We start from the raw sequence: 27,116 nt of genomic DNA, 5'->3' as shown, positions 1-27,116 counted from the left end.
AAAGTAAGCACAAAAAAGTAATAAACTAAGATTTGACATGTAATATTTATTCCTCGTACAGATTTTCACTTAAAATTGTATAAAGCTCACATAGATTTCTGTATCTGAAATATCACAGTAAGTTTTTGTTACTACCAAATCTGAAGACAATTGAAAACAAACTTTTCCTTCTGCTTCTGCTTATGCTGTAATTTGTCGATTCCTTCTCTTGAAATTGTTTATTATTTTATGTGTCCACCAATCACATTACATTTTTCTTTCTAATTCGATGAAATGAAGCAAAATTTTATTTTGTATCAGCTTCCGAAATGGCAGTTGTTTTTTTCTTCATTAACGTCTGCAAAAACATTATGGCTAAAATTTGCGTCATCGCATGGAAAAAAGCACTACATTATTTTTGAGAGAAGGTTTTTGATAAGGAACTCATGTGGTCGCCACTCTTTTGTCTTTCTTTCAAATGCACACACGCACTCTACTATCGTCTAAATCACGTTGCGACATTGATTGGCCGTTGTCGCTGATTGCTTCGTTTCGTGGCTGCTCTCACTGTGTTGTTGATGTCGCTACTGCTGCTAGTATTAGCGCGTCGACACCTGCAAGTAAAAAAGAAATAATTGCGCGTTAACTATCATATTTTTATGTTGCTTTATACCTATTGTACTTAGCGCTTTACTTTATGTACGCGAATGTGGTTAGCTAGATCAAGAAAATTGAAAGACGAAAGGACGCAAGAAAATAAGGTGGAAATATAAATATAAGACTAGTAAAAGTATGATGAAAGAAAAATTCACAATATGAGAAGTATTTTTATTTTACAATGTTGAAACGCTTTCACTATGTTATAACATTTGCACTCTACTGAAGTAAATTCTTTAATTTTTCGTTCACTTTTCATCTACGCTTCGTTATAAATGATATTCTTACTTAATTAGATTAATTAAGATTACTTGATTTTTTTTATCATGTATAGCTTGGTATACTACTTATATAATTTACAATTTAAGCAACTCGTTTTTCACTGCCGAAACTAGTTAATAATTTAATAAAATCTATCTAATTTAATATTTTATAAGAAGTTTTAATAGTAATTTTACTTAAGTGGTTCATATTTTTTTGCAACTAAAAATAGCGCATACTGAACTTCATAAATGTAAAAATAAAATATGTTAAAAGTACTGGAAGATTCATTTGAAAGTAAATGATTAATTCATGTTTAATAAAGTTGTTCGGACAGTTATGGGCATTAACAAACATGAGTAGATTTCATACATACTTCATAAAAAATCGAACATACAATTATATTATCATTATCTCATTATAAGTTATTTTACAATTGTAATGTTAAACGAAAATGATGAGAAGCAGCAAAATGAGCAAAATAAAAAAGAGAGAAAGCATGACGCAATTATAGGTTATGATAATGGAAGTCTGGTACAGAACAATACTCTTCGATGATTTTGCAATCAACAAGATGAAAAAACCGAAAACAACAAAGTTTTATTACTTTGCAAATAAAAAATTAGTTAATTGAAATTTGTTGCAAAAAAAATGTACAAAATTTAATTAAATGTAACTTTGAGATGAACTACAAACACACTACTATTCACATTTGTGTAAAAAAGGTGTTTGTGTTCTATGGTAGGAAAAACAAATAAAATAAAAGATTTTTAAGTATAACGTGTATATTTGTTATGTTCGTTCCTTTCCTATATTATGTATGTTAGTCTGCCTAAATTATAAGCAAACTTTCATGTATGAAATGCTTCTTTCTTTGAGGCTGGCAAATATGCTCGACGCGAGAGCTAGTCGTTGTTGATTAGTCTAGATAAAACGACAGTTTTTAAATTAACCTCGATACTTAATATTTGATTTTAATGCAGCATAATTGAATCAGACTAACACTAACCTTATAATACTAAATCCTGTGATAATATTTTGAATATAATTTTTTTTCGACAACAAAAAGAATGTTTCGTTCAAACCATTTTGTCAATTAAGTTACAGTTGAGGTTATGTTTAACAAAATCTCGAATTTTTTTTAGTTAGCTCTTTTATAATCATATCTTTTGTTTCCTTCTGTTTTTCACGGAGATAACTAGTTTTTAAGTAATTTTGATAGAAGAAGATAAATGTAGCGATAATCTTTCGCTACAATTAATATTAATCACTAGTCCCAAGGATATCTTAAAAACGCAGTCATTCGTGGCATTTAAGCAAGTGTGCTTTGAATATCTAAATTATACGATTAATAATTGTTGTTGTATAAATATGTACAACATAAAACACTAGAGATACGAATACAAGGAATAATAGGTGGCACAAATTGCCGAGGTACAATTTTTCTTACCTTAATTTTATTATTACGTTGTGTATTGCTACTTTTATGATGACCCCACTTTCTGCTTCTCTCCCCTTCTGCTTAACATCTACGTCGCAGTCGTTGGAGCGTCGTATGCGCGCGGGGATTTTACGTGGCGCACATCCCGCTCGCTCGATTCTGCCTTTGGCGATTCTCTTCTCCCTTACTCCTCTTTCTGTATCTTTTTCGCTCTTATATACGGCTGTGTGTACTTGATTGAAAACCGTGTGACGTCATACAAACCAGTTACGTATCGTATGCACTTTGACAATTATGAAGCTCTCATTGTAGTATTATACTTGCATACATTTATGAACAATATTTAATCGTATAAATTAGCCTTGACAAGTAAAAAGATTGAAAGGAGATACAATTTGAACAGATGTAGATGCGCATATATACCACAGTAACACAAGATACTCAGTTTACATACTAGCACTAGATTATTATTAATGCTATTACTGTTAAACAGTGTTATTACTAACTTTACCTTTTATTTTATTCAATGCTGCATTTTTTTTATTTCTATTGTTTACTAGGCTAGTCAATAATTACGGCAAGACACTTTTAATTGATACGATTCGGTGTACACTTTATCAACGACGTCACACGCGTTCGATCGTACACCATCGATATATGGCCGGTATTACCGTAACTTGTATACTACGTATAGGATTCATGTAGGTCTTCTTTGAGTGATCAGATGTCCAACAGGAAGTTATGTGTGCATGTCGGGCCATACCAGTACCTGTGGTACGCGTGGACACAATCAGATATCGTAGTGGGCCACTGATGTGGTTTGCGACCTGATTTGCGATGTGAGTTACGAGTTGTGTGTCGACGCGTACCGCGATGCCACGAAGAATTGTCTACGTTAGGGGGCAGCACCGAGTAGAAGTGAGCGAATGCATTTGTATTTCTCATGGCGAGGTTGGGAGTCACGACAAGCGAATTGAGGACTGGGAGTTTATGAAAACGACTTCGATTTCAATTTGTTGCCCGCCATTTCCCTCAATCTGATAAACACTAAATGTAAATAAAATTTTATAAATTTTTATAGAATACCTCTCATGTCACACTAGTAAAAGAATATCAAGAGCACAAGTCGTCAATATGGCTGACGCAACTTTATTTGTTATTAAACGCAAGTGAAATGAAGCAAAGGTTATATGGTATCTATTAAGTTTGCTCGATCAAGATTCCTTTTGACTTGTTTAGTAATTTGATCACGAATAATATAAAAGTTATATGTCCCAGTTCAATGCCAGTCAGCATACATTTTTTTTAATTTATATTTTAAGAAAAAGAAGTATTTAGGGATCAATACATCTTGGTTCATTTTTTAAATCTGTTTATAATACTTAATCTTTATTATGTGCATCATAAATTATGATTTTTATCCTTGACTCACATACTGTAAGTATTAAAACAAGAAAGCATAAATTATGTCAATATTTTTTTTAATCAAAATTTATATTCATTTTCTTTTTGTTACTGAAATTATTAAACTTATATAATATGAAAAAAAGTTAATTTTTAAAAAAATATTACTTAAAAATAAATTACAGTATTTGGTACAATATAAGGCTATTTATATTAATATAAGCAAAAGCATGATATTAAAAATCTTTTATATTGTAGAAACAAAATAAAATTTAAATAATAAAAATATACTAATTGTAGTTTTAAGTTCAAATTTTCAAGTTTTAATTTAAAAAAATAAATCTTGTTTGCCAATTTTTTCTGATAAATCCTTTACAGTATAATTAAATTTATCTATTAAATCCATTCTTGTTTTGGGAATTAACATCCTGGAAATTTGATCACAATTTGCTATCAATGCCCTATGCAATGCAGTAAAACCATCTACATCCTGCATATTTGTATCTGCATTAGCATTCAATAATAACTCTACTATATGAATATATTTTTGAGTTGCTGCTCTATGTAGAGGTGTTGCTCTTCCTGATCTAGTGACTGCATTGACATTAGCTCCTCGTTTCAAAAGTTCATTACATATTTCATCATGACCATTACGAACTGCATAATGTAAAGCAGTGTATCCTGCATTATCTTCTACATTTGGAGATATACCCTTGTTTAAAAGATATCTTACTCTGTCTAGATCATTATACTGAGCTGTAATATAATATTCAATGAAAGAACATTAATTATATTTAATTTATAAGTAGTATTTTATATTATATTTTTCAAAATATGAATTTAAATATATCGAATTATTTGTATTAAAATTGTAATATGTACCTGCATACCATATACCACGTTCAAAATCTAATTCTGATAAAGATTGCCTAAATGTATTTCCCAAATTATAGCTACAGCATGAGCTGTTATGGTGGACATGGGTAGTTGATTCCATAACGAACTATCTGAAATTCATTAATCTTCATTTATTCCTTTGACTTTATATTGTAAGAAAAGATAAAAATAAAAAAATTTGCATTAATAATCTTTATATTTTTATAATAATTAACTACAAATGTTATAGGCGCACAACTATTTACAATTTCTGTAAGATTTATCAACGATTTAATAGTACAAAATTAATAATTAACAAAATAACTGAATTCAAATATTAGCATAAAATTTATTGACATAAGATCACTTTTTAATATATTAATAACTAGTAAACTAATGACAAATGGAAGAATCTATAAAAGTCTTATACGTATATTTAAAATATAAGTTTAATTTATACATTATATTTATTATATTATATATTTTGTGATAACCTCAAAATTATATGCTTTAAATATTTTTATGAAATGTAATTATTATTACACAAATATATATTGCCCTTAATTTATTATATTTTGACTTTTATTTATGCATATAGGTAATATAGTAATCTTTACTTTAATTAATTTCCTTTAGATTATTCTTTCAAGTTTTTATTATAAGTATATTCTGAGATAAATTATTTTTTAAAACATTTAAAATTATAAAAAATATTCAGTATAATCTTTTTATTTTCACTATCTTAAGTATTAGATGTTGTCATATTAAAAATAAAAGTTCTATTTTATTTTTATAAAATAAAAACATAAATTCATTATCAGATATTTATTATAAAAATATGTTTATCAGTGCAATTATATATTATATAATAATAAATTGAAAATAAAGTATGTTTTTTCTAAAACTTATAATCATCATTATTCTCATATATCGTGTAATAATAAAATATCTTTCATTATAATACTCTGATATTTGTTTTACCATTCCCTAAAACAAAATATTAATCAAAATATTTTAAGTTTCTCTTTGAAGAGTCCATAAAATTTCTGTATCACCAGTACTGCAAATAACTCTGTAACCCAATTCAGAAAGAGCGTTTATAACACTAAGCGGTGGTCCTATAATTATTAAATTATTACCATTTTATATATCAATTATAAATAAACAGAATGCTATTAAGAAAGGTTCTTAGTATATTTATTATACTGTACAAATTTATAATATCGAAATTAAAACAAAAAAATGAACTTTATAATAACGTAAATATCAAAATCTTTTAATTAATATAGTTTTTATAAAATATAAAATATTACATTTATTTCATTTTGAACATTTAATTTGTACATTTAACGATATACAAAGGACTATGTATATATATTATTTTTATAAAATTTGTATAATTAATAAAATACTAACCATTGATTAAAACACCATTTACAAGATTTTTTTCTGTATAAGAAAATCTCTTGGAAATTGCCAGATTTTCGTTATCTGTTAATCCAAATGCAATGCAATCCATTGCAAAGGGTGAACCCTTTATAGCAATATAGTAATAACTTTCATTTCCAAATATTTCTGTTGACTTTATAGACATTTTAATTTCTATTTTACTGCATTCTTTCATTCAGACCTCATTATTTTTGAGTTCTAAAATAAATAATTTAGAACAAATATAATTTAATATAATAAATATACAATACTTTATTAGTTTTTTTAACTAATAGGATTTTAAATTACAATTTATATAAATAAAAACATAACATTTTAATGTAGTATCATAAAAGGAAATACACCAGTAAAACATAAATCAGTTCTCATTATAATGAACTAGCACGAATCATTCTATTGTATTTTTGTCAAAAATAACATGAAATCCGGAAAAAATAATTGTATTAATACTAATTACAAGCAGATCAGCTCACCATGTTCAAAGTATAGTGCTGCCAATTATAGCTAATTATTGCTTACCAAATAAAATACACCATACATATTATATATTTTATCAAATTCTGATTATTGTCCTGCAGTCACAATTACAAAATATGACTGTTTCCAAAAAACACAATATGCTTTTGTGTTTTATAATTAAAATTGTATTTAATCAAAATCATCACAGTATTGCTTACATTACTAAATTACATTATTTCTTTTGGAATATCATCATAACTCTTATTATGCACAAATTAATTATTATTCTACTGTTATTATCATGAGCAACTAACTATAAGTTAATAATTATCATTAATAACAAGTAGCATATTAAAAGCGATACTTATTATTCAGTTTAAACCATTTTCTTTTTATGTATTGTGAGTAATAGGAACTGGGGCTAATAATTTGTAAATTATAATTCAAATATTTTTTTAATTTAATATATTTGACACATCAAGATAGAATATTTATTAGTTTGCCATTATACTTTCCATATCTATATAACAGTATTTCTGTATATTATAAAAAAATACTTATTTTTAATATATATTTAATTTTATGTATAATTTTTCTCATTAATATACATTTAATATAAAGTTTAATATTATATTAGATTTACTTTTAATTTACAAATTAAATAAATGAAGATAAACATAAAGTATAGATATGAATATATTACTATATTTAACCATACTTTTCTATTAGATGATAACTATTAATTCAATATCTTTATGATCATCTTAAGTACAAACGCGCTACTCCTACCCTAATAATATATATACTATTAAAAATTTATTGAAATATATATTTCTGCAAACATATACCATTTAGTAAAAAACATAATTAACAGGAAATATTACAAACAATTACTCACCTGCTTTAATTACAGCATCAGGTTCTGGTTCTGAAAAATCTTTTCTCATAGTCCACATATATTCATTATAATCTTTTTTAACGCTAGTACTGGAAGATGCAACAACTTTATATCCCAAAACTTCAAGGGCTGTTAAAATAACGCAAGGATGTTGTAAATATACAATTGTTGAATCATCGCAATATCCTCCATATGTAAAGCGATTTAATTGTTCTATGTCTGTTGCTATATTAATAATTATTCAAATAATTATTAAATATTAATCAATCATAGTTCAAAAAAAGTTATACAAAAAATAGCAATTAAATTTAATGAAAAGATTTCTACAAATGTTATAAAATTAAAGCTACAGTAAACTGATACACAATACCTTTTAAACCAGAAACAAGTACTTTCCAAGGATATGTATCAGTGTAAGATGAAAGATTGCCTTGAACCAAAATGTACGGCATCTGTGATATTGACCGTTATTAATCTATAATAAATTGCTGTTAATAACAGTATAAAAATTTTTTTTTTAAATATCAGTATTTATTGTGTAATTAAATAAAAGATTTATAAGTTTAAATTAACAATACGAGTTTGCAATGGGAATATCTAATTTTGGATGAAAATGAAAATATAAGTTTTGATATACAAGATTAGATATGTGTAGAAAAAACGTGAAAAAAGGTTAAAAAAGGAGTTTCTGTGATAAGCTTATAAATAAAATATTAAATGGTTAATATATAGATAAATTTTTATCTAAACTAATATATTTATCCTTTTAAAAAATACGCTCGTGTTATGTTTACGGAAACATGATCATTTGTTCCAAATGCAAACAAAATTAATTTGTTTTTATTCTTAAAACGAAGTCAAAGAAAATATAGCCACTGTTACAGTTTTTATTTAAAAAATTCTAATTATTATTTTGTCTTATTTATATAAATATAATGGTGCGCGTAAATTTAATAACCGCATACAGATTAGTGTTTTACAAGGAAATGGAATGAACAGCAATTACGCGTAAGAATAAATGAACATGAATTACAAATAATTGAAGAATAGTATAGTCTTCCATTTAATATGATGAATCTTATACGATTTCCAAAACTACAAAAAAGCCAACCTATCAAATAACGGATTTAAATTTTGTCCAAAAATATAACCTAAATAAATTAACAATTGACATTTAAATAAGAAAACTATATTTTACTTAGGATTTATCGTATGATTTGAACATATTCATAAATATATAAGTAAATACGCGTATAATATCCCTTATATTATTGTCGAAATTGTATTTACAATGTTCAAGTTTCTAGTATGTATTAGTAAAAGATTATAAGCGATTGAATAATGTATTAATATATTTTATCATATTGATTTCGATTTCAGTTTACACTTGGAATTGGCATTTATGCTGGAATTTATTTAAGTCAAAATTATGAGGTAATTTTTAACAATATTGTAAATATATAAAAAAATCATAAAAAAATCATTTCAGATACCTCGTGTTGACCAACCTGGGAAACTAATTATACGATTAAAAGAATTTACTGAAGATTACAAAAAAAAATGACTATCATTAATATAATTAATCAGAAAATAATTATAATATAAATTAACTTTATTATAAAGGTATACATTTATAAAATAGATAATTCAAAATGTAGGTTTAAGAATAATTTATTTCATTATAATTTTATTTTTTATATATTTAATTATGTGTACTTAAAACCTCCACCAGAATATTCTACTCTTGTTTGAGATTCTACAAATGCAAGCCAGTCAGATGCATGCGTTGGTAATAAACCCATTGATTGACATTTATAAAGTGCTAAAAATATATTTACTATCTGGCCTAAGAAGAATACAAATTTTTGACCAAAAGCATGTGTACCTTCTATTACTTTAAATGCTATAAAGTTATAAAATTATTTCAAATTAATATTTTTATAAAATTATAAACAAATTTAACAATTATAACTTAATATATTAAAAACAATACTTTCTTTTTTAAATTAAGTAACCAAAATTTTGTTTTAATTACATTTACAAAACCAGATATATTTTTATTCGAAATAAGAATTTTGTAACTTACTTTGTTGTAATGTAAATAGAGCTTTAATTGGTCTTATAATTAACATGCCAACCATCATAATAGGAAATATAGATATAGAATTTCCAGCCATATACATGATAAAAAGGTTCATTGGTACTTGTTTTAATGGACCAAGAGCTAGATCCCATGATTTCTTAATTATTAAATGATTTGAATGAGATTCTCGAGAATGATCAGTACTATGAACAAGAGCAACTCCGTGTGTATAACCTGGTGGTGATGCTAACTCTATGCTTCTTTCTTGTTTATTTCTTAAAAAAATATTTTAAAGTAATTAATTGATAATTCAACTAACAGTAAGTATAAATAATATTATTTTAAGGTTATGATACTTTATACAAGTATAAAAAAAATATATAATATATACTTATAAGAAAAATCTAAAGTCCATTTAAATCTTTTCGTATTTAATTTTTGAACTGACATCTTTAAAAATATATTTGTCGAAATTTTTTATTTTCTGTATTAAATATGATTGATACTATCGATAATATACTAAGTTTTCCAAAAATATATTTAGGCTTAATGTGTTTATAGCGGAACTAATGTAAACAGCCCAAAACCTGAAAATTGGATGTGGATAGGAGAATATAGTGCGCTTTTTTAATCATGCGCAAATGAGATATCAGTTAACAGGTCTGCGATTAATTTTTTCCTTCAATATAAATCCTAGTTAGATATATAGATGAAAAGAATACTAATGGCTAACAAATTTTGGTATTCATTCGTTTTTTGTAATATTTCTCACTTTTTCTATCTTTCTATTGCAGATATTCATATAACTGAAAGCAATTATAATACATATAATTTAGAAACAAATTATTTTTGTTTTTTCAGTCGTAAATATTCCTATATTTTCATATTCCTCATAGAAGTTACGTATTTGAACTCGCTCCATTTAACCTATTTTGACTAGATTTTTCACTGTTGAAAGCCTAATTAATTGTTCGCGTTGTTACATATGGTGTTCAATTTGGAAAAAATGTATTAATATTTCTAAAATTCATTTTGAAATAAAATTTTATTTATTTAAATGTCGCCAAAAAAATTAAGAAATTGCAAATTATAATTTGTATCAATTCTAATATCAGATAACACAAAATTTGAATTACATAATATTTTTAGATAATTTAAAAATATTTTAAAGGTTTATTATTCTCAATATTTAAAAATTAAATAATTTCAAATAAAAAAATTCTATCATAATACACATAAAAATAAACAACGTGACGTTTGCGTTATAATATTAAAAGCTGTGAAACTAATTTTAGTAAATAAAGAATTTATGATATTTAATCAATCTAGAGTCAAAACGTAGACATTAAAATCTAGAATTTTTAGCAAATTCAATTGTAAGTTACATAAAATGACCTTTTTATACTTTTTCGTAAAAAATCCAGAAATTGTATCTTATTTATCATTTCTTAAAAATAAAATTATAATTAGTAAACTACGATATTATTTACTATAACTTTATTAGGCATGTGACATTTAATATCTTCTAATTATTCTCATATATACATCAATATTTAGTAAATTATTTTTGTATTTATATAATATTTATTTATTTAAATATTGTAAATATTATAAATAAAAAATATATATTAAATAAAGATATATAAAATTTACATCTGCAACATAAAATCGTTTACATCATTCAAAACTATGTACAATCTGTACTTATTTACATTTTTACTATTTTAAGAAAGAAATATATAATGTATCATAAACACTTCAATACCATTTGATTCTATAGCTATTTAAATTCATCTAGAATAGTAAATAAAAAGTGATAAATGATGACAGCTATGGGATTAAACAAAAAAATAATGTAAAAAGGTAGGTTTCTCTCAAATCCTTATAACACAGTTATATGTAAAATAATCAAATATTCGTTGCAGTAAGTAAAAAATTCAGGATTATATAAAGGATATGGTGTAAAAAAACTAGAACAGAATAGAGTAAATCACAATGTTAATTAGAAGTAAAGAGAATGCAAAAACTAACAGATTTAATAAATATAAAATCAAACAATATAAAATATAAAAATACTGGAAGTTAAATATGAAATATCTGAGAATTGAAAAATTACTTAAATTTAATAACGTACCGATAATTTTATCTACAAGAAATTTGCTGCATATAAGTTCATATCAAAGAATGATTGTAATGATAATAAATAAGTATAATTATATTATATTTAGTTATATATTTAATAAATTAATTTATATAATAATACTGAGTTCATAGTAAATCAAGAAATAATAAATAGATATGTAAATAAATATTAATAGAATCAATGTTTTGTAAAAGATAAAAAAAAACTAAGAAATATGTGCTTTCGTTAAGAAAGACAAATGAAAATCTTTTGTATTCAATCAGCTTTAAAGAAACATTTAACCTGAGATATAATAAAAAAAACAAAATTGCATCTAATACTTATACAGAATAGTACCAGTAATACAAAAAGTATGAATTATAGTTCTGGAAAGTAGACTACAAACGTAAAAATCGTATATTTACTTTTACCGTATTTAACTGCAAAAAATATACTCCCGAGTATTTATAATATAGTATAAAGTAATTTTGTCAAAAAACGATGTTACATGTTGATACCATTTCATGTAAATAACTTACTAAATGAATTTGCTCTGTTTTAAATATTGTTAATCATAAAAAAAATTAGCAAGCTAAACAGACTTCTGCTGTTGTTTTGCCGCTTCCAAGAAAAGATTGATACTCCTAAGATTGACTATTTGAAGCTTAGATAGCTGTTTTGTAAGATAAAAAAGAACTCATGCATAATTACAATTTTTGTGTACCCGTCGTTATTATTTTATAAGAATTCAGAATACTAAGGAATAATTGAAAATTCAATAAGCGAAGAGAATATCCTTTGAAAACCTTCTAGTATGCGTAATTAAGAAAAATACTAATAAAATTATTTAGAATAAATAATAGAATATTGGGGTTGTATAAGACCTCAATATATTCCAACACTATACAAAAATCTGATTGATTTCCATGATAACCGAGGAAACTTCTTAGATAGAAATACAATATACATTAAATCACTTCCTAGGAAAGATAGTTCTTTTTCTGTCAAATACGAAGAGCTGCCTATAATGCTACAAGACGAATGCATTAACAAAATCTGTTACAGATATTTATGGGGAGAAAACAGGAAATTTCATAATCGGGTTAGCAGCAACTGATTTTATATGTGTATTTTATTGTACTCGAGATCCATTTGAATGAGATTAAACTCTATCATTCAATAAGTATAATCAACCGAAGATTACTTGATTTTGTTAAAGATCTAAACAATAATACTTCCCTAATTAAAATTAAAAAATTTATCAGATTAAGATAATCATAATACAGTACAAAAACGTAATCTATTGATTTTATTTTGTTCCTTATAAATTGAATACAATGTCAAAAGTTAGTATTTATCATATTATCTAATATAATGTTTAAAAGGGCTATGTAATGTGCAACATATTTTGATATTTGAGCCTGTAGCGTATAAACGAAGTTGATTCTTACAAATTTTTAGTAATTTTATATTAACTGAAATGCATAAAAATGGTAAGAATTCGTGTCAGAAATTTATAATTAAGGATCTTTATATTTTTTATTTTCATGAAAACAATAAAAATTGAAATAAATTAAATATATCGTTGATTGATACTTATAGAGTTGTAGAGTTTCCAGGAGTAGATAAAACAACAAATATTAATTAAAAATACATTTATAATTATATAATGTCCAGAACAAATTGTTATCATTTTAAAGTCTGGGTTCCTATATCCATTATTGAACCACTAATTGTAACAGATAACAGTGGTTGTAAATTGAGTTTATGGTCAATAGTTATACATTATATTGCGGGCCTGATACAGTAGTAGATAAAGAGTTTAATTAAAAGAAATATAAGTAACCAAACGGTGATAAATAATTCTTGAATTCCAAGAAGGTCTATCATATAACATCAACTGAATAATTAGCATAAAAGAAATTAATCAGTTTGTAAGAGCAGTGACAAATCCAGAAACACTTGTGTCGTCTGGACAAAAAATTCCGCAGGTTACCCATGTTACTCGATTTAATATATATATAATCTAAAGTTAACAAACTCAAAAAGTATTCGAATCGAAAATAAAATTACCATTACATTTATAAGATCTATAAGCAAAATTATAAATAAATGAAAAACTATCCATAGAAAAAAATAACTTCAACGTATACCTTTTTACTTCTTTCTCGTATTAAGTATTGAAAGTATTGAAAAGTAATGTTGACAAACTTTATAAAAATGCATTGGAAACGCGAAGTTAATTATAAGAAATAGTCAGTAATTGTTAAAAGAAATGGAAAAAATGCGAAAAAGAAACAATAAAAGGAAGTCATATTTAAGTATTTGGTATAAATTAACGGAAAAAGAAAAAACAAATTATATCGAAAAATAAGAAGAATGGGGAAATAGATAAAAGCTGAATACGATTACTATTAAAATTAACTATTTAGACACTAATAATGGCTTATATAATAGCAATCTCAAATACGGTCCAGTTTAATACCAATGTAACATGAAATGGTAAATGGTGAAACATTGCACCATTGCCTTGTTTCTTTTTAGTATAATTTATTTAAGTGTTCATTCTAATTAATACCTAATGAATACTAATTCATACCTATTCAAATTATTTATTAGCCTGTCTCTTCTGTTTTAAACTTTGGCACTCATTCAATTAATGTATAAAAGACAAATTGTATATTAAGATTTTATTTTGTAAGCTTTAAAAAAATTTCAACTATATTAATATACAATAATTACAGAAAATTAAGTAAACCATCAAATTTTTTTATGGAAACAAAGTTTAATAACTATTATAATTTTTATTTATGGATATCCATCATCATCTTCTTCAGCCATTTCTTTTGCTAATTCCAAATCTTGTTGTTCCCTTTCTCTACGTTCTTCAGCAGACTCAAGATCTTTGCCATATGATTTGGGAGGATATCGCATAGCTTTAACACTTTGATTATGCAAATCTAAGCAGAATGTTATTCTCTGGTGAAAAGCAAGTAATGGTTCTCGTGTGCAATATATATCTGTTGTTTCTTTGCTTCTCATATATCCATTTTCTGGATCAAGTGTAGCTTCTATAACACCATCACGAATTGCTTTGGCAACTATAAATTCTGCATCTACTCCTGAATCTAACCCTAATTTTTTAGCAATATCAGCAGGTGAAATACGAGAATAAGAAAGACCAATAGAACGAATAGCAGTTTTAATCACATTATGTCTTAATCTTAAAATTAAAGTAAAAGTATGATCTGATCTAAATTGAGGCCCAAAATTTTCTAGTACTTCACCGAAACGTTGCAAATTTCCAAGTCGTACAGCTTGTGTAAGTTGAAAGTATGGTGCAAGAGCTCTTCTTAAAGCTGCTTGTCTAAAAATTTGTCTTTCTGGTATATCACCTAGCAAAAGTTCTACAGTTACTGCAAGTTTTTGAACTGTTTGTCTAAATCCAACTGCTGTTGACTGTGGTGCTTTTCGCATAGCTTGCACTAAATATTTATGAGCAGCTGAATATTCTAATCTTGCAGACTTAATTCTACCTAAATAATACAAAAATCGAGCCCATTCATTATTACTAGCAGTTTCTGGAAAAGTGGATTTTAGAACTAATTTATCTGCTTGATCATAAAGATTGTAATGTAAATAATTTCGTAGCAGACAGTTTATTAGAACAGCTTGACCCTCAAAGTCATTACGAAGTGTTGCTGTACGTAATCTAAGATGAAGAAAACCACGAATTTTATCTAATTGATTTGTTAATTCATAAGCTCTTGAATGATAAAAATAGCACTTAGCAGCAATTAAATCAATTGTTCTTCGATTTAGAGCTATGACTTTTTTAATAAGAGCTTCGGAGCAATGAACAGCTTCCTTATATTTCTTTGTATCAATTAATCTTACAAGTATAAGTAAATGAATATAAGAGTCGATTTCTGGTAATAAAGGTATAGCAGAACTTCTAAACCTTTGAATAACAGCTTGAGTACCTTCCATATCCATTGGTTCTTCAATCCATCCTAAAAGAGCTTCCTTCTCTGTTGCTGATTTTGTATAAAATCCACTTATAATACCACGTAAAACAATTGGATTCAATTTACGTCTTGTGTTAGGTAAAGCTCTTAATGCTCTTAAAATAAATCTTGGTTCTTTATTTTGAACAGCTTTCTCAATTTGTCTTGTATGTTCTCGAAGATCATGAATAGTTATAAGATCAAGATCCTTCTTTTCACCAACATCACCTTCACTATTATTAGATTCAGGATTTGTAATTTCAACTTCCATAGCCTCTATATTTTTTCCTTGAACACCCATAATAATGATTATTTAAAGAACTTAGTACACCTATAAATAAAAAATGTATAATAATTAAACAAATGAAGCAAAACAAAGATCATAATTTTTTTAATTTATAACATTTGAAATATTTAATTTCTTTAATTGTATAACCTCGCAATTTTTATTTTTGTGTTATTTTATTAGTACTATTTAAATAGATTAAATATTTTCCTTGAAAAATATATTTTATATTTCTTTAATAAAAAATATACACTAATGTAATTATACTCACAATATAAGTAATCTACTTCCACCAGCTTTTAATATGTCATTATTGAAATGATGCAGTATCATCACCCAATTTACTCGCGAACGTATAGATTTTCAACTCGAGTTAAAAAGCATAGACAAACGTCTTTTTAAGCATGCGTAGTAAGATCTGAGCTTATTGGTGTTCAAGGAGGATTTAGTATAAATAGCTATTTGTGTAGATTCAATCATAATGTCAGCGATTGTACATGCCATTTAAAGAAATAAATATAAATATACCACATTTTTATAAAAAAAAATTTTTACATTTCTTTTGTTTATACTTTAAGGCTTCATTCTACATGATTTAATTATTTACTCAACATTTTTTCCTATATTATTCATGTAACTATAAATGTAAATAATTTAAATATGATTTAAAACTTTTTATAATTAATAATATATTTTATTTGTATATACATAATGTCAAACTTGAAATAAAAAATAATTGTTTAAATTATTTTATTTTATTTACAAATTTTAATTAATATTTGATTCTTTAAAAATTCACTTTTATATTGTATTCATTCTATTATAATTTTTTATCAATTAAATGTTTTAATATTAATATTTATTCCTTTTGTAATAAATAAATAATTTTAAGATTTGAAAAATATAAATATACATATATTTTGTTAAAAAATCAAATCATAATAATATTAAAGACTTACATTGTCATTGTTAAGACAGTTTCAAATGTTTTAAAAAATGTATCCAGTTATAATAAGATTATCTATTTTTATTAAGATTAAATACAGCAAATAATATTGAAGAGCCAGAAGCAAAAAAAATGACATAACATATATAAAATTATTAATAAAACTCTATAATATAATAATGATGAAAATTTTGTTTATCTTTTTTTCATTATACTACTAGATTATTCAAATACCAACAAAAAATAATATAAAAGTGAAAAAATTAAATAGCATAAACAAGCAGAAAAATAAGATCAATTCATTAAAAAAGTTAAAAACAAAATTACACCAGATTTAAATAAGAAAAGTGTATATAGTATTATAAAAATAATAATAAACAATATTGTATAGTTATATATTTTTAAATATATATTTAATTTTTTTAATTGTAAACAACCAAACAAGTGTCTTTCTAAAATTTTTAAAATCGTATGTTTATAATAAATAAAATGTAAAAAAAAATTATTTTTAATATTACAATTAAAATAAGTTTTAAAGTTTAAATGAATGTAAAATTTAATGTTACTTTTTATATTTTTATATATTTATACATTCTATCTACTTTTGTATATCTAATATATATCTGCAAGGTTAAACTTTTCTGCTATGTACAAGTATTTAATGTGGCCTATGGACATTACAATCAATAATAATTAAATTTAAATAAAATAGTAAAATGGTTATTTCAACTTTATCTATTTTTCTGTATTATACGAACTTGATTTCTATAGGGCGAAGTATTGAAAGGACTTAACAACGCTATTTGTTATCATTTTTAAAAAGGTGGATATGTTTAACAACTAATGTATTTTTTCAGAATAACATTATCTATATTGGATTAACAAGCATATATAATTAGTTTTTTTTAATCTTAAAATTAAATTACGTTAGTTCTACCACGCTGTTCTTTGAATTTTTTATGAAGTTCCTTATTGTTAAACCATACAAGTCATTTAAAATTTTTTTATTAACATTATCAGATATATATCTATATATGTTATAATATATTGATATTATGTTTATGCTGGACCATTGTGCTTTTATTAACTCTTATTTTATATTTTATAATAGCACATTTCTTTAAATATAGTTGTTTAAAATCGATATAGCGTAAATAAATAAAGTTGTTCATTATAATAATTGTTTTGTTTTAATTTTTAATTCCTTGTCAGTAGAGTTAGAGCATCTTGTAAATTTAATATAAAGGGTGGTCGTGACATTCCCAAGCAAGGTAATATAACGTTATAAATCCATTCTATTACAAGCTTATTTGTTATAAGTGTTTTTAACTTTATGATTGAAATTGCATTTAATAGTTATATAAATGTTATCATATGCATTATATATATCATGTTAATGTTTTTTCCTAAGATTTAAATACCTTCACAAAAATTCAGTGATTTTTTTTGAATATTGATTAATAAATGTTAAAATTAAAAATTTGAAATGATTATATGAAATTAGTATACAACAAAGAAATCAATTTATTGTCATTAATTCAATAAATATTATTTTGCAGAACTTTTATATTCTATTCTTGTATTAATAGAATCATTTATTGAGTTTTATTTTAAAGAATATTTTTCTGCAACTTTTATTAATATTTTATAACACAAAAATGAAAATAAAAATATTTTATCATATATTTCTATCATATAATTTAATCTATCTATGATATAATATATTTCAATCATATATTTATTAACTAAATATTGAAAATTTTAAATATTCTTACTTATATATATTATGATGTTTAATATAGAATACAAAAGATTGAAGTTTAACTAATTTGTACTTAATATAGGAGAAAATATAATTTTTCGTTTCCTCCTTTCTATTACTAACTGCTTTTATATCTTGGATCAAAGATAAATATAGTATTTTTTACTGTTATGGAAGTGTATAACCACATGATGAAAAACAATAAATTATGTACAAATTTCTATTTTCATATTATTATAAGTTTTAGCTTTTTATCATATTGCCATACATCATTCATTTAATTTCGTCTCTTTGCACAAAGGGATATGTATTTGCAAGTAATTTCATCAAACCTTCACATCTAATTATTGGACATACACATAATTAATTAAAATATATGAATTTAATAAATACATCAACTTATTGAATAGTTTAATGTTTTTAGAAATCCAATTTCATTTTTCAATACTCTTCATATATGTATAGTAATGTCTACAGATAATTTATGACACTTGTTCTGGACTTTCATAAAAATATTACCAATTTTTGATAAAATTACAAATTCTAAGTTATTTAAGAATGACAGAATATTATTTCAAGTCTTTGTCAACAATTGTACACCCAATATAATTTGTGTATAGCATTGTGGAAGAGTTAATATTTGTATTTTTAGTTTATATATGTTATAACTTTTTACTATATAATGGTATCGATGAATACAAATAAAAATTTTATTATTGTATATGTTATGTCTTTAAAATGATATTTTTTAAATTATTGATGCCTGGCATGATTTTTTAAAATCAATTATTAATATGATATAATATAAAAATTTGTTACAAAAAAATAATTCTATTCATACTCGTTGAATTTCTAAAGATAACTTGATTATACATACTTTTCATTAATATTTTTCATTTTCCTTATACTTATTACTATTACTTTATTGTATTGAAGAAACTATCTTATCTTCTTGATAATGTTTTATAAAATTTCAAAATTCTAAAAGGAAACTTAATTTTATATATTTTCGTTATATATTTATGAAAATTAGTTGCCCCCTTCTTTTTCATATATATATATATATATATGTGTGTGTGTGTGTGTATACTGTATTCACTAAATAAAAAACTATCTACTTTGTATATGGCTAATTGTAATTCAGCTATACAAGAATTTCATGAAATTATTTACCATAAAAAAGGTTTACTCATTTTAACATAAGAAGGTTTTTATCAAAATCTGCTGAATAAAATTCATTATATAATAAGTATATTATGGTAATTTAGAATACATTTAACCCAAGAAATATACTAATGAGAATGTTATTTAAAATTATTATATTTACATTATTTTTTAATCTTTTGTAGAAAATTTTATAATTATTTATTATCGTCTAAAAATTGTTTTATATACACATTTATATAGCTGACAGTAAACTTATTGATTTCAATTCACAAATTGCATTAAATAAAATTAAAATATGTATATTTAAACAAATCATTAAGTAATCATTATGTAATCATCGTTGATTACAGTTCACAATTTGATTTGTATAGAAATAGGTATATTTATGTATCCAAATAATTTTTGTTCTGTTAATTTGTATAAATTTTAAGTTATTTTAATATTAAATTTTATTTTATATTTTTCTTAGTTTTTTTTAAATCTATTTTCTTTTCAGAAACTTCCAAAAGCGCACTATTTATCAGTATTTAGTTTACATTTTCACTTCTTGTTATTCAAAAATATTTTTAATATTTGCAAAGTATAGCGAAGACATTTCCTTATCTGCTTATAATCAAGAACAACTTGAATGCCTGCAACGTATTTTAACCCGAAAACTGCCTTTGTGATAATTTAGTGGCGATGTATGTAAAGCATAAAAAAGAACCATTCGTACACTAAACTTAAAAAAAGTATATTAACAAATAGTACATTGCTATTTATTAAAATTCCTTTATACGTATTTAATTTTATAATAAACATAAATTCTTAAAATCTACATATTTATATTGCTTTAATAACTATTTTTAAGTTTAGTGAACGAATGGTTCTTTTGTTATGCTTCACATGCATCGCCACTGAATTATCACAAAGGCAAACAGTTTTCGGGTTAAATTACAATATATTAGTTATATCGTAATCAATTTTTTTTGTTCGTTATACTAGATAATTACAAATATGATTTTTAATTAAATTTCCATTTTTTTTTATAAACAAAATCTTTCAAATCTTTAGAAATAAAAGATTGTCTGAGAACTGTATTTGAACCATTTTATTTAATTATGTGATTAAAAAAGTAAACTTTTATTATTATATAATTTATGTAAATAATTAAACCATAAATAATGATCTTAAAAATTCTATTTATAGAGTAATTTGAAATAGAAAATATACAAAATATCTATTAAAGAATATCATTATATATTAAATATTTGTTAAAATTATCATCTTTAACATAATTACTATGTGCTAATATTAAATTATTTTCTCACAATCTGTAAGTTTTTCATAAGAATCCTTACGCATGCGCAATGTATGCTTGAAAAACTAATTTATTAAAAGTAAATTTTAGAGTAGAGTAAATTTTATAATTTATAAAAAGAAAGTAATATACTTATGGCTTACAAAGACATGAACTTGTAATTTTTATTTAATTTATATTTAATTTATTTAATTTAATTTATATTTTTTTATGAAATTTGAAAATTCGTGGAGTTATGCTTGGATAGCGTTTTATACCCTAATCTCATAATAATATGCCTGTCACTTTAGAAAATATTGGATGAGTTATCCACTACAAAATCAGTGGATTAACCTTCAATTTCTTATATTCTATAGATATCTTATTAATAAAAATTGTAAATTGACAGTTTTACTATTATACGGTTTTTATAAAAGTTAATGTAAATAGTAAAATAAAGAAATAACTTGCATGTAGTATATTAAATTCAACGTAACTTGTTTGTTACTGAAATACATATAATTATTGTTTAATTTTATAATTATAGTCTTATTTAAAACCTTCATAAGAAGATGTTTATAAAGCCTTTTAAAATTAGGTCAAATAATCAATTGAAAGAAACTGAAAGGTATGATAAACAAAATTATAAACAATTTTTAATTAATGAAATACAATTATTTCATTGTATTACTTAATTGAATTTATAACTAAATTGAGTTTAATAATAAATTTATTCCAATATTAAAATTTTTATAGAAAAAAATTGTGTGATGAAGTTGGCCAAAATTTTCCTTCTTTGAAAAATGAAGAAATTAAAAACCTTTTACCAAAAAAGGAATCAGTTAGTATTTTGAAAATAATTACCCATAATGCAGAGATGGGAAAAATTTATTGCAATGCTAAAGTTCCATTATTTTTTCAATTGAATTCACAATCAGAATTATTTCCAACTTTATTTACATTGTGGCATCATCCAAATTTACTTTATAGTTACACAATCAAATCTCCTATTGTTTCTAAATTAGCTAATGGTGCAAATTTAATGTTACCTGGAGTAGTTGTCGATAATTTTTCAAATTTCCATTGCTATGGTAAATTAAAAAAGGGTGCTTTAGTATCTATAATTACTGATGATAATGTGGTAATTATTTGATTACTTTTATAAAATTTAATATAAAAAATTATTTTCTAATGTTAATTTATTTAATTAGGCTCCTATAGCAATTGGTCTTACTGCTAGATCTAGTGAAGATATGTATATGTCAGCAGGTTCTGGAAAATGTGTGGATATTGTGCATGTAATAGGTGATTATCTTTATAATATTGATAAACCACTTGTCAGACCGAAATTAGGACCACCTACACTTTTAAGAAATGAATCTAAGATTAGATCTTTCAACGAAAGTACAATTAGTATACAAAGACAGATTGCAAATGATATTGATGGAGTGTCTGTAGATATTGATAATATAAACATAATTACAAATAAAAATGATGAAACCAACATTGAAGCTGCTGTAAATGATTTAAAATCTAATTCTCTGTCAAATGATTTACTCAATGATAATGAAAAAAAAGAATTAATATACCCTTTACAAAAAATGGATAAATTATTAGAATATTGTTTTTTTAAGGCTTGTAAAGTTAGTTTAAAAAAAGAAGATTTACCTTTGATTACATCAACATTTTTTAAAAATCATATTATTAGTGCATGTCCAACAGGAAGTACTGTTGATGTTAAAAAATCATCTTACAAAAAATTGTCTGTTTTTTTAGCTAATATGAAAGCAAAAGGTCTTATAGAAACTTCAATTTTAAAGGGTGTTGAAACTTTACTTTCAGTTAAAGTAAGCATTATATCAAATATTTGCATTTGTTCTCATAAAATATTATTTTTTTAATTTAATTATTTGTTTGCAGTATGATCACCCACTAATACAAAATTTTATTGTAATGGAAGAATCTGTTAGTAAAGAATCTGAAATGTCTAATGCTCCCGTAATATCTGAATGTTTCAGAGTAACAGCACCTGTAGTACCCATTCTTTTTAAATTTGGATATGAGTAAGTAGTAATTATTTTATAAAATTTAAAAAAAATAAGTTGCATGAAAAGTTTAGTTTATATTTAGTGTATATGTTTAATGTATATTACAGAAAAGGTGACATTATAAGGAGACCAGAAATTCGAAAGTGTTTTACTGAGTATATTAAGATTGAAAATCTTCAAAATGGAAAGTAAGTTAAATTTTATTTGTAAGAAAGAATTTATAAAATTAATATTTGTATAATTGAAATTTCAAACTTTATGTTTTTTTATTATAGATTAGTAAAAATCAATCCGCAACTTGCTGATGTTTTACGCACAAAAGAAAATCAACAATACATAACAATTGAAGATGGTATCAATAAGTTTATTGGAAAAATGACCCATACACATGAAATCACTGTAGCAGGAAATAAAATACTTCACAGTGGAAAATTAGAGCCTATTGATATTACTGTAGTTACTAGATCACACTGTAAAAAGGTATAATAATAATTTTCTGTAAAACTTTTGATTCAATTTTAAATCTTCTAATTTTAGGTTACATTAATTAATAATTTGGAAACTTTTGGTATTAAACTTGAAGATTTTAGCAAAGAATGCCAAGTGATAGGTGCAAGTGCTACAATCACTAATGTGTCAGGGAAAAAAACACCAAGTGTATTAGTTCAAGGCAATCAAGTTTTATATGTATATAAATTATTGTCAGGTAAATTTTTTCTTTTAAAAATAATACACTATTATTTATGATTTTCTTATTCCAAAATATTCATTATAATATTATTATTTTTGTAAATCATTGTATAATAGTTTGAAAGATAAGAATTACATTACTAAATATAAATCAATTATAACATATTTTGCAATTTTATTATTTCATAAATTATAAAAAGTGGTATATTTTAATTATATTTAAATTTTAATGATGTAAATCGTTATGCTTGAGAATAATGCAAAATCTTTGACAGACTATAATATTTATGTTTATTCATTTATTTTATTATACAAATTTATGTTGATTTCATTATATGAATAATTTTATTACAGAAAAGTATCATATTAATAAAAATCATATAAAGGGTTTGGAATTTGCTCCAAAAAAAAAGAAATAATCAAAATTTATATGCACAAAAATCTTTGGAAATAAAATTACATTTAAACACATTTTTATATATTTCATTCCTTGTATTTCATTATATTTTATATTCCATTGTCTTAATATATTTATTATAATATTTTATTCAAGTAAATTTCCTAATTAAAATAATGATTATTTTATTCTATGGGAAAAATGTTAAATTGCATTTACTTTTAATAAATTTATAAAATTGCTTATCATATTGAGTAAATTTACTAACATTTTATAACTTTAAAAAATGTATTTAATGACATATGTAAAAAATAATTTTCATATTATTACCAAAATCATTTTGTTTGATAACCAAAATAATTCTTTAGGAACTAATAAATTTACTTGTAATTATGAAATTAAAACTAGATTTTATACTTTATAATTCTATATTTAATTTTCAATTTTTATTATTCATAAATTAATGCATCTATATATCTACTTCGAATGTATTAATAAACATATAGTAACAAATTCAAAGTAGTAAAATAATAAAATTTCTTTCTTAACAACTTTTACCATTTCGATTTTATGAGTCATTTTTATACAGTGTAACTATACTTTTTTTATCAAATTATTAGGTTTTAATTATAATGATGGTATTAAGATATTGTTTATTAACATTAAGTTATATAAAATTATTAAATAACAAAAAAGTCATATTTTTTAACAATACTTGTTTTATTAAAATTTAAAGCGGTGTTTACAACATTTTACATGTTAATAAATAGGTTTATTTATATGTTAGTGCCCCATAATATAACTTAAATATATACATGTGGATTTACTCAAATTGATATTTATAATAAATTACGTATTTTGTTAAAATTTCATTAAACCAACGTAAATATAGTCTATAGTCATGTTATAATTTGATAAAGTATTTTAAATGTCGGCTAATGTGAAACTGATTCTGTTTGCTTCAAAATATCACCTTAGACTTAACATACAGAAAAATTTTATAATTCCAGCTAAATAGTATGCCTTTATTTATTATATTATGTTACAAATTCAGTTCATCAAATTAAGACACGGGTTAGATAAAATCAAACCTTTTATTTCTTTGTTTAAAAATATTTCTTAAATTCATTTTTTGAAAGATAATCTTGCTGAAATCTTTTCCTTAATATTTCCTTAAAATTCTTTAAAAAAATATATTATTTGAAACACAATTTTCAATGATTAAATACAGTAGTTATACGTGAATATCATTGTACTTGTAAAAATCTTGGATACTAATTTGGGAAATTTTATTTAATTTTTATTAATCAATTTCAATTAATGTTTTTATTGCTGTATTTTCCATAAATTATATTTTCATGCATGACATCTTTTACTGTTATCCATTTCATAAAACTATTTTGTATGTTGGTACGAAATATTATAATTTTAATATTAAATTTGTACATAGGAGTGCAATATAATTCAGTACAATATTAGCGATAATAAATAAATGTTGAAACCTTTTTTAATTACCAAAAATGAATATAATGTATACAGACGTATCAAAGTCTATAACAATTTATTTATATTGTATTTTTATTGTATCATTAAGGATGATCCTACTGCTTATATACAAATACAGCATTCTATAATAGTTACAGTGTTTACTTTTATGAGATTGAAAATTAATAATAGATACGCAGTTAATAAAAAAAATTAGAATTCTCCATTTTTACAGTCGTGATTATATATTATGATTATTCAATTTATTGAAATAAATGAATTTATACAAATATATTATGTTAGTGTAATAAATATAAATTTCTTTCTTAATATTATCAACAAATTGTTATTAAATTTGAACTAAAATCGAATATAATAGTTTAAAAAGTCAATCTTTTAAGAATGATTACAAACAATTCTTCGGCAATATTGTAAAATAAAAAATATTTTAATATTTTCCAAAAAAAATATAATAATACACAATTTCATAAAATAAAATTTACAAAATTAATCTGATTTCAAATATTGTCGAGAAACCAATCCATTTTTGTAGTTAACATTTTTTAATTTCATGACTAGATATAAAGTTATCTTGTTTAAGATAAGTAAAATAATTATCAAATCATACATTTATATTTAACTCATAAATTTACAAACGTGTTTGAGTTAAAAAAATATCTACCTACAGCAAATTACAAAAATTAAAAATCCTTTTTCTTGAAATAACACTTGCTTTTCCTATTGTTTGCTTATTTAATTAATTTCTAATTAATTATTCTATATATTTAAAAATAATAATTATTTATTATAAATTTTATTTATTATATATCATAAATTTTAAATATAATCAAGAAATTTAATTTTCAAAATAATTGTATAATTCAAATGAAAAAATGATAAAATATGTTTATGTTAAATAGATGAAAACGTAAATGGAAATATAATATTCATTTTTATATCATTTTTATTATCTGAATACAAATTTGAATTAATTTCTTAATTTATTTAAGACAATTATAAATTTCTAAACTTACCTAGAAAAAGTAATAATCATATTTTAATAAATTTACATAAATAAAAATGAAACGTGTTAATGTTTAAAATTATAAAATTAGAAATTTAATAAATAAAACTAAAAAATGAATGAACTAACTGGAGTTTAAACATAAAATCAGGTTTAATTTATTTAGCTTTAACAACAAAAACTTAAACAAAAAATAATTTATAATAAAAAGGAAATTTATTTATAATGAAAACAATTTCAGATATTTTAACTTGATTATTTTACGAATGAATATACTTCTTTTTTTATTTATTATATACATTATTATTATTCATTTATTATACATTAATAAATGAAAACAATAGTGAAAGCATTTAGAAATTAAAATTATATAGAGGAATATAAAATAATAATATT

General features: G+C 23.3%; 5 protein-coding genes across 7 annotated transcripts; 1 reads left to right on the top strand and 4 right to left on the bottom strand.

Moving 5' to 3' along the window:
• Positions 1 to 4,070: 4,070 nt before the first annotated feature.
• Positions 4,071 to 5,677, bottom strand: LOC105360060 (ankyrin repeat domain-containing protein 39). The gene is made up of 3 exons (XM_011496836.1): positions 5,600 to 5,677; positions 4,625 to 4,749; positions 4,071 to 4,498 (listed from the first exon to the last, which is right to left on the bottom strand). The coding sequence occupies exons 2-3, from the start codon at positions 4,737 to 4,739 to the stop codon at positions 4,071 to 4,073; spliced, it is 543 nt and encodes a 180-aa protein (XP_011495138.1). The 5' UTR covers positions 4,740 to 4,749; positions 5,600 to 5,677.
• Positions 5,678 to 6,128: 451 nt separating this feature from the next.
• LOC105359904 (uncharacterized) lies at positions 6,129 to 8,416 on the bottom strand. 3 transcript variants are annotated; one of them, XM_011496661.1, is made up of 4 exons: positions 8,187 to 8,416; positions 7,795 to 7,876; positions 7,425 to 7,649; positions 6,129 to 6,265 (listed from the first exon to the last, which is right to left on the bottom strand). In XM_011496661.1, exons 2-4 carry the CDS (start codon positions 7,874 to 7,876, stop codon positions 6,243 to 6,245), a joined length of 330 nt encoding a protein of 109 aa, XP_011494963.1. In that variant the 5' UTR covers positions 8,187 to 8,416; the 3' UTR covers positions 6,129 to 6,242. The 3 variants fall into 3 exon arrangements, with proteins under 3 accessions (XP_011494963.1, XP_011494962.1, XP_011494961.1); XM_011496660.1 differs by having other exon boundaries at positions 7,795 to 7,912; positions 8,187 to 8,415; XM_011496659.1 differs by having other exon boundaries at positions 7,795 to 7,899; positions 8,187 to 8,415.
• A 663-nt stretch (positions 8,417 to 9,079) lies between these two features.
• Positions 9,080 to 9,957, bottom strand: EMC4 (ER membrane protein complex subunit 4). Its single transcript, XM_011496658.1, has 3 exons — positions 9,899 to 9,957; positions 9,511 to 9,782; positions 9,080 to 9,327 (listed from the first exon to the last, which is right to left on the bottom strand). The coding sequence occupies exons 1-3, from the start codon at positions 9,955 to 9,957 to the stop codon at positions 9,131 to 9,133; spliced, it is 528 nt and encodes a 175-aa protein (XP_011494960.1). The 3' UTR covers positions 9,080 to 9,130.
• A 4,442-nt stretch (positions 9,958 to 14,399) lies between these two features.
• On the bottom strand, positions 14,400 to 16,286 carry Rpn3 (regulatory particle non-ATPase 3). Its single transcript, XM_011496657.1, has 2 exons — positions 16,194 to 16,286; positions 14,400 to 15,967 (listed from the first exon to the last, which is right to left on the bottom strand). Exon 2 carries the CDS (start codon positions 15,935 to 15,937, stop codon positions 14,438 to 14,440), a length of 1,500 nt encoding a protein of 499 aa, XP_011494959.1. The 5' UTR covers positions 15,938 to 15,967; positions 16,194 to 16,286; the 3' UTR covers positions 14,400 to 14,437.
• A 5,276-nt stretch (positions 16,287 to 21,562) lies between these two features.
• eIF2D (eukaryotic translation initiation factor 2D) lies at positions 21,563 to 24,233 on the top strand. Its single transcript, XM_011496656.1, has 8 exons — positions 21,563 to 21,704; positions 21,833 to 22,217; positions 22,288 to 22,923; positions 22,997 to 23,139; positions 23,232 to 23,312; positions 23,400 to 23,604; positions 23,662 to 23,830; positions 24,169 to 24,233. Exons 1-8 carry the CDS (start codon positions 21,649 to 21,651, stop codon positions 24,231 to 24,233), a joined length of 1,740 nt encoding a protein of 579 aa, XP_011494958.1. The 5' UTR covers positions 21,563 to 21,648.
• Positions 24,234 to 27,116: the final 2,883 nt, after the last annotated feature.

Source organism: Ceratosolen solmsi, unplaced genomic scaffold, assembly GCF_000503995.2.
Source record: "Ceratosolen solmsi marchali unplaced genomic scaffold, CerSol_1.0 scaffold29, whole genome shotgun sequence".
NCBI lineage: Eukaryota > Metazoa > Arthropoda > Insecta > Hymenoptera > Agaonidae > Ceratosolen > Ceratosolen solmsi.
The sequence above is the reverse complement of the archived record's forward strand: the minus strand, read 5'-3'. Positions and strand labels throughout refer to the sequence as shown.

Bases quoted from the DNA above. Each gene is read 5' to 3' on its own strand.
- LOC105360060 (XM_011496836.1), bottom strand. From the start codon at position 4,739: ATGGAATCAACTACCCATGTCCACCATAACAGCTCATGCTGTAGCTAT. The intron at 4,499-4,624 runs GTACATATTACA...ATTATATTACAG, and splicing joins ACGTGGTATATGGTATGCAG to CTCAGTATAATGATCTAGAC.
- LOC105359904 (XM_011496661.1), bottom strand. From the start codon at position 7,876: ATGCCGTACATTTTGGTTCAAGGCAATCTTTCATCTTACACTGATACA. The intron at 7,650-7,794 runs GTATTGTGTATC...TTATTAATATAG, and splicing joins ACTTGTTTCTGGTTTAAAAG to CAACAGACATAGAACAATTA. The intron at 6,266-7,424 runs GTGAGTAATTGT...TATTTATTTTAG, and splicing joins TGATGCTGTAATTAAAGCAG to AACTCAAAAATAATGAGGTC.
- EMC4 (XM_011496658.1), bottom strand. From the start codon at position 9,957: ATGTCAGTTCAAAAATTAAATACGAAAAGATTTAAATGGACTTTAGAT. The intron at 9,783-9,898 runs GTATATATTATA...TATTTTTTTAAG, and splicing joins ACTTTAGATTTTTCTTATAA to AAATAAACAAGAAAGAAGCA. The intron at 9,328-9,510 runs GTAAGTTACAAA...ATAACTTTATAG, and splicing joins TCTATTTACATTACAACAAA to CATTTAAAGTAATAGAAGGT.
- Rpn3 (XM_011496657.1), bottom strand. From the start codon at position 15,937: ATGGGTGTTCAAGGAAAAAATATAGAGGCTATGGAAGTTGAAATTACA.
- eIF2D (XM_011496656.1), top strand. From the start codon at position 21,649: ATGTTTATAAAGCCTTTTAAAATTAGGTCAAATAATCAATTGAAAGAA. The intron at 21,705-21,832 runs GTATGATAAACA...AAATTTTTATAG, and splicing joins CAATTGAAAGAAACTGAAAG to AAAAAAATTGTGTGATGAAG. The intron at 22,218-22,287 runs GTAATTATTTGA...TTATTTAATTAG, and splicing joins TAATTACTGATGATAATGTG to GCTCCTATAGCAATTGGTCT.